Source organism: Arachis ipaensis, chromosome B07 (assembly GCF_000816755.2).
Source record: "Arachis ipaensis cultivar K30076 chromosome B07, Araip1.1, whole genome shotgun sequence".
Classification (NCBI taxonomy): domain Eukaryota; kingdom Viridiplantae; phylum Streptophyta; class Magnoliopsida; order Fabales; family Fabaceae; genus Arachis; species Arachis ipaensis.
In genome coordinates, this window is record NC_029791.2 from 639,879 (window position 1) to 649,785 (window position 9,907).

Below are 9,907 nucleotides of genomic sequence, written 5' to 3' on the forward strand. Positions count from 1 at the left end.
ATAATAAAATCTTAGACACGCCATTTTAATGGAGATGTCATATGATTTGAAATACCATAATATAACACTTTATATTAATACTATATGAATAACAGTTAAATTAGGATGATACATGATTATTTTGGAACAGGATTCAAAAGGAAATATAATGTAATATATAATAATAACTATGTAACATTTTAATTTCGTAAATACAAGAGATAGATTTTTGTAAAATCATATAAAAATATAAAATTGAATTTTGTAAAACATTTTAATTAAACTAGAGTTAAATGAGTGCATAAAATGTTAAATACAAAGACATAATATGTGACTTTTAATTAACAAAACATATGCGTGCTTTCAATGAAGTTGTAATTTGTAGTCTCTTTCACATCCATATGGAGAAGAGAAGAGAAGAAAAGAAAATAGAGGGGTTACTATTATAGAGAAGAGAATAATAATTAAATTTTGGGATTAAAATTTTTAATTTTGATTTAGGGACTAAATTGCACCATAAAAATTTATTAATCCACGTCAATTAGCCGTTACCCAGCCAGCGTGTCACGAAAGAGTCCTGATCAGTTTTCCGGTAGTGCCAGGTGAACGAAATGTGCTGGAACGACGAATTTGAGTCCTGGAGTGCAATTTCAAGGACGAATAAGAGTAACTATTAAGTTCAGAGACTATTATGAGATTCGAGTGCAACTTCAGTGACCACTTTGAGAGTTATCTCAAAAGTGAAAAGAGAAAAGAAATTTTCCGTGCCGAATCAATTTGGGCTTCCAAATATTTGGACCTTTATTGGGCTGGGTTGAGTTTGTTTTAAGGCCCGTTAAGCCATCACCGAACTGGACCATTAAGGGTTCTCCTACTGCTACTGCGGCTAGCTGCTGCCACCACCATTCTACACACACACACCACTTTCTTCTTTCGTTTGATTTCGAGTCTCAGAATGATTTCAGCTATTTCGTGGATACCGATAGGTGCTTCGAAGGCGGAACCCACCGTAGTTGAACCTCCTTCCAAGGAAGAAATTCAAGATATAATCACCGCCGCCGCCGCCGCAAGGTCTTTCTCTACTTCAAAACTCACTTAGCCAATTATAAAATTTTATCAAATACTTAACAATACATGTATGTTATGCAGTGGAGCAGACAGTGAAAATGAGGAAGAAGCAAGTGATGAACGCATGGATGATGCCGGTGGTGCCGTCGATGAAGTTGCGCGAGCACTCAATGTTGCTGATGCTCTCGGGAAGGCTGATAAATTGGACGATATTGCCCTCGGTTTGAAGGAGCTTGACATGGAACATTACGATGATGAAGATGAAGGTATACACTAACATCTCAGGGAGTTATCTATCTGTTTAGTTAGTTAGTTAGTTAGTTAGCGGTTTTAGTTAGAGTTAGCTATCGAATCACTTAGCATGATATCAGCCATGGCTATGGTTAGCTAGCTAGCTCTGTCTCCTTGTGTTGTCTGTGTTAATTTGCATCTTTTTATTGACCTTAGGAGTTGAGGTATTTAGTTCCGGGATTGGTGATCTTTATTATCCAAGTAACGACCTGGATCCTTATATCAAAGATAAGAACGTAAGTTCCAATACTTTGTCTGCATTCTGCTGTTGACCTTCATTTGTGACTCTACAACATCATATTGTTTTACATTGTGAAGGATGATGATGACTCTGAGGAACTCGAAGACATGATCATTAATCCAACTGATTCCGTCATTGTTTGTGCTCGTACTGAGGACGATCTCAGTCTTCTCGAGGTAAACAAATCCTCACTTATTGGCTGATGTATTTTTCTTTGATGTTTGTTATGTGATGCAATGGTAGACTTATATGAGCTGCGTCTTTTTCTACTACAAGGTTCATATACTTGAGGACGTCGGTACTAGTGAGATGAACATGTATGTCCATCATGATATCATAATTCCTGCATTTCCACTATCCACAGCTTGGCTTGACTGCCTTCAAGGAAGAGAGAAAGGTGGGGAATATTGCCTTTGTCAATGCATCTCGCATGTTTACTCCTTTTTTTAATTAAATATGTTGGTTTTTTGTGCTCTTGTCTGTTTTAGTAAATAAGTTCTAAATTCTAGCCTTCATTTGCATGCTCAAAATTTGACTTGATCCCCTTATGCTTCCTCTACTTTCTATCGCATTATTATTTCATTATCATTGCAGGAAACTTCTTAGCTGTTGGTTCAATGGAACCGTCAATAGAAATTTGGGACCTTGATGTTGTAAGTGAATATGGTTAATAAATTTCACTGAAAAGTTGGAAACATCATTCAGAATATAAAGCCACTTTCATTGAATACCTTCTAAGCTTCCTTTGTTCCCAGATTGATGCAGTGCAGCCATGCATGGTTTTAGGTGGCATTTCAGAGAAAAAGAAGAAGGGGAAGAAGGTTTGTACATCTTTTTGTGTTGAAGTGCAATTCTGAGTATAGACCCAGTTACTGATTCTGTTAATTGGTTTTGTAGAAATCAATCAAATACAAAGATGACAGTCACACTGACTCTGTACTTGGTCTTTCCTGGAACAAAGCGTGCAGGTTTGTTAAATTTAAAACTGGATTTTTGTATTATTTCATCTGCTGGGAACCTTTTGGGACATAAAGGTTTCATTTATTACTTATTTTGAAACTCTATTCTTTTGCACCTCTGATGACAGTCATTCTTAAAACATTCAGGAATGTACTTGCTAGTGCCAGTGCTGACAAGCGAGTCAAGATTTGGGATGTGGCTACTGGGAAGTGTGAGAGTACAATGGAGCATCACACGGACAAGGCAAGTAGTATGCTAAAGTGCAATCAATTATTACAAATATGAGCTTCTTTTATTGATAAAGAGGACTTTCCCTCTTTATGTCCATCATCTTTTCTTTTCTTTTTTCCCTTGCTTCTAAATAGTGTACAAGCTCAGAAATATTACTTATACGTTGGTAGGAAAGATTTTCACTTTTTTCCTTAATTAAGTCATTTAATATTGTATATTTTGTCTTACCAACATTAATTTAGGTTGCTTGAGTCAATATGTTGTCTGATGCCTTTGTTCATCTATCTTGACAGGTTCAAGCAGTTGCTTGGCATCATCATGAACAAGAAATTCTTCTTAGTGGTTCGTTTGATCATACTGTGGTCCTGGTAGTGACAGAATGTTTCTTATATACTCTATATTTTTGCATTTCTTTTTTATCTGGAATGGATACTTATTACACTGTAGATTTTGGTTGTATAATATTCATGTGCCAAAACAGACTTTCTCTTTAAAAATGATTACATTGGAATTTCTGTCTGCCTTTTTTCTTAGTTATCTAATATTCTAATGCTTTCAATGCTTTTACACTTTGCAGAGGGATGTAAGGATGTCATCCCATCCTGGTTATAAGTGGTCAGTCACAGCTGATGTCGAGAGCTTGGCCTGGGATCCACACACTAACCACTATTTTGTGGTGTGTTATGGTTAATTTTGATTTCTCGTTTCAGTGATTGAATTGGTAATTGTATTTTTTATGGATGCACAGTTTTAGCTTCACTAATAATAATTAAATTGTGCTTCTAGGTGAGTCTCGAGGATGGTACTGTCAAGTGTTTTGATGTTCGGACAGCAAAGTCTGAATCCACATCTGATCTAAGTTCTACATTTACTCTTCATGCACATGACAAAGCTGTTACCTCAGTATCCTATAATGCGTCAGCACCTAATGTATGTATTTTCAATGTTTTGGTGAGAAATACCAAGTTTTTATGTACTCTAGTTTAACCGTACCTTGTTGCCTTCTTGCAGCTACTTGCTACTGGATCGATGGACAAAACGGTAATTGTGAAGTCAATTTGTTGTGTTCGTATTCCTATATACTATATCTTGCAGAATTGGAAATCATCTCATTCGAGTACTGTTATTTGTTGCAGGTAAAGCTTTGGGATTTATCGAATAACCAACCATCTGTTGTGGCATCTAAAAACTCCAATGCTGTAAGTTTGCTTCTTTTATTTGTTGAGATTTTAACGGGAAAAAAGGTATTCTCTAGTCTGAATCATGATACAAGTAGCATGGTTGACTTCTGTTTTTGGATGCGGCTGTTCAGGGAGCTGTATTTTCTATTTCGTTCTCAGAGGACAACCCCTTTGTGTTGGCTATAGGAGGCTCAGAGGGAAAATTGCAAGTGAGTGAAAAGGGCCACAGAAATTCAAATTTGTGTTCTTGATAGATTTTTTCTGTGAAATTTACTGTTGTCACTCATACCTTGTAGGTTTGGGACACTTTATCTGAGTCTGCTGTCTCTCGGCGTTATGAAAATTACAACAAGAATAGAACTCGGTCGTGATATAATTGAGCATAATAGCCTTCCTGGTCTCCCCTTCATATGTTACTGGTAGGCTAGAAGTATTTAAGTTAGATACAGTTGTTGTGAAACAGGTTGAAAGCAATATATTAAGGATGGTAGATATATAGAGTTTGATAGCATGTTCTCTCTCATAATTCATGTATTTAGCATCCTTATAAGTTTTGAATGAACATTTGTTCTACAGCTTGGATCATTGTTTCAATTTTTTGCCTTTGTAATATAATTGCGGTCATGCGCTTGTGAATAACGAGTTGCAGCGTCTTCTGTAATCGAACTTGTGTGCCATGACTTATGACATACGGCGACTGCCGGAGCTCCGTTGAATTTGAGATCAATATCACGTAGCGTAACCTGCTGACATGGCAAAGCACTGCTGCATATGAGGTTCCCTGGTTAATGAGGCGCCCCTAATGTTCTTGAATGAAACATTTCTTATCCTTATTTTTGATGGATTCTAAACAAGTGCACAGAAACAGAAACAATTAGTAACAATTAATAATGTATGCATGTATGTATGTATAGAGTTTTTTTATTAATCAAATTCAGATTTATTTTTTTTGGTAATCTTAATCTACATATTAATAATAAATTTAAAAATAAAATAATTATATTTATAAATTTTATTTTAATATAAATATTAATATATTTTTTTATTAAAATATTTTGCCTCTTCAAATATTTTTTTCAAGTTTCTTCTGTACTCCTACATACTCTCATTTTTTATTAAATTAATTTGTATTTGATGTAAAAAATTTGGAATTACAAGACTATTTTAATCATTTCATATAATATTTTGTAATAATGCTTTTCAAAAAGAATGGAAATGACGCGCCATACGAAGTTACATCACAAAAAATGTGATATTATTTGCCATCTTTGCGGGAATGGCTTTAAAAAGAAAAGGAATTTGAGATTTCATCAAAGAGAGGTAATCTTTATTTTATTTTCATTACGACATTACCATCCGAAAATTATTATAATATAACCCTTCTCTTCTTTGATCTTTTGTGGGTGCATTTATGTGGGAGAGGTTCGCTCTAGGCCAGTGAAAGAACAGTTTACATGTGTTCACTGCAATGGAACTGTCTTCAATCATTCGAATGACTTAGAGGATCAGGAGTACAAAGTTCTGTGCTGTTTCTGCGGTAATCTTTTTCAGACGAAAAAGAATCTCAATCTACATATTAATAATAAATTTAAAAATAAAATAATTATAATTATAATTTTATTTTAATATAAATACTAATATATTTTTTTATTAAAATTTTTTGTCTCTTCAAATATTTTTTTTAAGTTTCGTCTGTACTCTTTATGTACTCTCATTTTTTATTAAATTAATTTATATTTGATGTAAAAAATTTGAAATCAGAGGACTATTTTAATCATTTTATATAATATTTTGTGATGATGCTTCTCAAAAGAGAATAAAAATAGCGCGCCATACGATGTTATATCACCAAAAATGTGATATTATTTGCCATCTTTGCGGAAACGACTTTAAAAAGAAAAGGGATTTGAGATTTCATCAAAGAGAGATAATCTTTATTTTATTTTCATTACGACATTACCATCCGAAAATTATTATAATATATCCCTTTTCTTCTTTGATCTTTTGTCGGTGCATTTATATGGGAGAGACTCGCTCTAGGCCAGTGCAAGAACGCTTCATATGTGTTCACTGCAAGGGAGGTGTCTTCAATCATCCGAATGATTTAGAAGACCATGCTCAACAAAAGCACCATGAGTACAAGGTTCTGTGTTGTTTCTGCAGTAATCTTTTTCAGACAAAAAAAATCTCAATCTACATATTAATAATAAATTTAAAAATAAAATAATTATATTTATAAATTTTATTTTAATATAAATATTAATATATTTTTTTATTAAAATTTTTTTTCTCTTCAAATATTTTTTTTAAGTTTCGTCTGTACTCTTTATGTATTCTCATTTTTTATTAAATTAATTTATATTTGATGTAAAAAATTTGAAATCAGAGGACTATTTTAATCATTTTATATAATATTTTGTGATGATGCTTCTCAAAAGAGAATAGAAATAGCGCGCCATACGATGTTATATCACCAAAAATGTGATATTATTTGCCATCTTTGCGAAAACGGCTTTAAAAAGAAAAGGGATTTGAGATTTCATCGAAGAGAGGGAATCTTTATTTTATTTCATTACGACATTACCATCCGAAAATTATTATAATATATCCCTTTTCTTCTTTGATCTTTTGTTGGTGCATTTATATGGAAGAGGCTCGCTCTAGGCCAGTGCAAGAACGCTTCATATGTGTTCACTGCAAGGGAGGTATCTTCAATCATCCGAATGATTTAGAAGACCATGCTCAACAAAAGCACCATGAGTACAAGGTTCTGTGTTGTTTCTGCAGTAATCTTTTTCAGACAAAAAAGAATCTCAATCTACATATTAATAATAAATTTAAAAATAAAATAATTATATTTATAAATTTTATTTTAATATAAATATTAATATATTTTTTTATTAAAATTTTTTTTCTCTTCAAATATTTTTTTAAAGTTTCGTCTGTACTCTTTATGTACTCTCATTTTTTATTAAATTAATTTATATTTGATGTAAAAAATTTGAAATCAGAGGACTATTTTAATCATTTTATATAATATTTTGTGATGATGCTTCTCAAAACAAAATGAAAATGGTGCGCCATACGAAGTTACATCACCAAAAATGTGATATTATTTGCCATCTTTGCGGAAACGGCTTTAAAAAGAAAAGGGATTTGAGATTTCATCAAAGAGAGGGAATCTTTATTTTATTTTCATTACGACATTACCATCCGAAAATTATTATAATATATCCCTTTTCTTCTTTGATCTTTTGTCGGTGCATTTATATAGAAGAGGCTCGCTCTAGGCCAGTGCAAGAACGCTTCATATGTGTTCACTGCAAGGGAGGTGTCTTCAATCATCCGAATGATTTAGAAGACCATGCTCAACAAAAGGCCAATGCACGGGCCTCTTCTGCTGTTGTTTGAAACATCTCAAATTAATCAAGTACTATTGATCTTTGAACCAACTTGTAGGAAGGAGCATGTACTGTAACTCATAAAGAGCACTACAACTCTCCTTAGGACGACGACTTATGCACCTTCGTCACCTTCGTAGAAGCTAAATGAATAAATAAATAAATAAATCTGTTATAAGAGCCATGGTTGCATTGTATATATGCATGTGTTAAGCAAAGGCTCTAATTAGCAGCTACGAATGGAAGAGCTCTTCCTGCAACGGTTGGCCTGACGTTACGACATACGGCGACTGCCGGAGCTCCGTTGAATTTGAGATCAATATCACGTAGCGTGACCTGCTGACATGGCAAAGCACTGCTGCATATGAGGTTCACCCCTTCCCTGGTTAATGAGGTACCCCTAATGTTCTTGAATGAAACATTTCTTATCCTTATTTTCGATGGATTCTAAACAAGTGCACAGAAACAGAAACAATTAGTAACAATTAATAATGTATGTATATATGTATAGTGATGAATAATATATACCCGTTTATTGCACTGGTTCCAAGGGCAATACTCCTGGTCAATGATAATAGGGTTCCTGACATTAATCATGGTAACGTCTTCATAAAAGAGATTAGAGATAGGAGAAGTTCCAGGAGCACTAGGCCAAGTCTTGATCCTCAAACCATTGTCAGTGTTTGTGAGAGTGACCTTCTTGAGAATAAGACCATCCACAGGAGCCTCAGTGGTGTACTTGCCAAGGCTTCCAACACTGATGCCATGGCCAGGTCCACACTTCACATTGTAGATGTATGTGTTCACGCTTCCGTCGCCGATCGAGATGCAATCGTCTCCGGCCTTTATGTCTGTGTTCAGAATCCTGACTCCATTTGATCTTCCCAAGTGGATACCATCTGTGTTTAGGCTGTTCCCTGGTGCAATGACCTTGAACCCATCAAAGGTGAAGTTTTGGCACCCCAGTACATTCACATTAAAGTTCTTGCTATCCTTTGATGTTATTGTCCTAACAACTGCATGTTTCATGAAGTTGAAACCGAAATTCTGTCATCAAACACAATTCATTCATCTTTTAGACATCAATATATATAAATCTGGTTTGAAAATAAGAAACACAAAAACAGTTTATATACTATCTAGACAATATTATATACAAATGTCTGATTTAGTAGCTGATTTTTTATGTACGCGTAACATGATTGTAAAATGTTAAGAAATCGCAAAAAGAAAAATATTATTCACCATTGGAGTCCTAGCACAATTGAGGTTGGTTCCACAATCATTTTGTTGCCAAGCAATTGCACCTTGACCATCAAAAACACCATTGCCAGATAGGGTGAAGTAATCAACATATTGAACCTTAACCCATTGCCATTCGTCGCCAACACCACGAGGGTTCATTGGTGCTATAATTGTTCCATCAACATAAAGCTCAATAGGAGCCTTACAAGGACCTTTCAAATCCACTGCCCTCATTCTAAAATTCCCACGAGGTATCACAATCTTGCTTGCTATTGGTGATGCACATGCTTCTCTCCATGCATTTGTAAGAGCCTGAGTTATATCTGAATTAGGTACCCCACCATATTTTGAAATAGGAACGACAAGAGATTGAGCTATGCCACACGCAGCCAGCAATATGAATAAAACAAGCGTTGTGGTGCTCAACTCCATATCCATGTTTATTATTGTTGAAACTTTGTCCTTTCTTTTTCAAAGAAAGAAACTAATGTATTTGTTGAACTTCTAAAAAGTTGCTTTCCAAATGTGTTGGGAACGATATTTATTTGGGAAATTATTGTGGCAGCCTTTGTTTGTGGGTTCAGGAGGCTGGCACCAGCAGAGACATCTGACTTATTTATCTCATATAATCATTTTTAGAAATTTAACTATATATGATTAATTAATGGAATGTTCTCTGTAATTTTTTGCTGTCAGCATTTTAAATTTAGCCATGATGTAAGCTATTTGTAAACCAGTCTTTAATTTAGGTATTGTCACTATTAATAAATTTTTCTATAAAAAAGATAATTAGAATTTATTTCCAAAAAAAGCTGTATTTTTTAATAATAGGTCCCATGACCAAAAGAAAAGCAAAACTATTCAACATAGGTCTACTCTATTTCTCTTTTTATTAAAAAAATAATAAATTGGTAAGGATGGTTATTTACTTATTTTAACATGTGTAATTTTTTATTTTTAAATATTCATATTTTATTTTTATTTACCCACTTTTTATTTTTGTAACATAACTAATTTAATATTAGATATTTTATTTCTACAATATCAATAAAAAATAGCAACATTGTGACTTCTAAGTACTGATAGCAATGACTAATGTTAATGCACTTTAAGAAAAATAGAGTGATATTCTTTAAACAATAGAATACAACAGTTAGAAAATAGATATCATCACTTTTATTTTGATAGTCACCCATTTTTATAAATTCATGTAAATATATAATATAGGAAAAGTATATATGAAGTGACATTATCAAAAATAATAGTGACAATATTATTATCCTAATAGTTATTTTAAATTGAAAATTATG

At 33.5% G+C, this 9,907-nt stretch overlaps 2 protein-coding genes across 7 annotated transcripts; one reads left to right on the forward strand and one right to left on the reverse strand.

Moving 5' to 3' along the window:
• LOC107608879 (uncharacterized WD repeat-containing protein C17D11.16) lies at nucleotides 730-9,529 on the forward strand. Of its 4 annotated transcripts, XR_002350943.1 has the most exons (17): nucleotides 935-1,050; nucleotides 1,129-1,313; nucleotides 1,495-1,574; nucleotides 1,657-1,755; nucleotides 1,856-1,976; nucleotides 2,174-2,232; nucleotides 2,335-2,400; nucleotides 2,477-2,547; nucleotides 2,686-2,782; nucleotides 3,064-3,138; nucleotides 3,348-3,446; nucleotides 3,557-3,700; nucleotides 3,782-3,811; nucleotides 3,907-3,969; nucleotides 4,083-4,160; nucleotides 4,248-4,409; nucleotides 9,383-9,529. XR_002350943.1 is itself a non-coding variant. In XM_016310643.2 (16 exons), the coding sequence occupies exons 1-16, from the start codon at nucleotides 935-937 to the stop codon at nucleotides 4,320-4,322; spliced, it is 1,458 nt and encodes a 485-aa protein (XP_016166129.1). In that variant the 3' UTR covers nucleotides 4,323-4,587. The 4 variants fall into 4 exon arrangements, 3 of the variants coding, with proteins under 3 accessions (XP_020962479.1, XP_020962478.1, XP_016166129.1); XM_016310643.2 differs by lacking the exon at nucleotides 9,383-9,529 and having other exon boundaries at nucleotides 4,248-4,587; XM_021106820.1 differs by lacking the exon at nucleotides 9,383-9,529 and having other exon boundaries at nucleotides 730-1,038; nucleotides 1,126-1,313; nucleotides 3,907-4,160; nucleotides 4,248-4,536.
• On the reverse strand, nucleotides 4,666-9,158 carry LOC107606410 (polygalacturonase-like). Of its 3 annotated transcripts, XM_021106821.1 has the most exons (4): nucleotides 8,598-9,148; nucleotides 7,881-8,399; nucleotides 7,544-7,799; nucleotides 7,340-7,448 (listed from the first exon to the last, which is right to left on the reverse strand). In XM_021106821.1, exons 1-3 carry the CDS (start codon nucleotides 9,033-9,035, stop codon nucleotides 7,575-7,577), a joined length of 1,182 nt encoding a protein of 393 aa, XP_020962480.1. In that variant the 5' UTR covers nucleotides 9,036-9,148; the 3' UTR covers nucleotides 7,340-7,448; nucleotides 7,544-7,574. The 3 variants fall into 3 exon arrangements, with proteins under 3 accessions (XP_020962481.1, XP_020962480.1, XP_016163961.1); XM_021106822.1 differs by lacking the exons at nucleotides 7,340-7,448; nucleotides 7,544-7,799 and adding an exon at nucleotides 4,666-4,797 and having other exon boundaries at nucleotides 8,598-9,158; XM_016308475.2 differs by having other exon boundaries at nucleotides 7,352-7,799; nucleotides 8,598-9,147.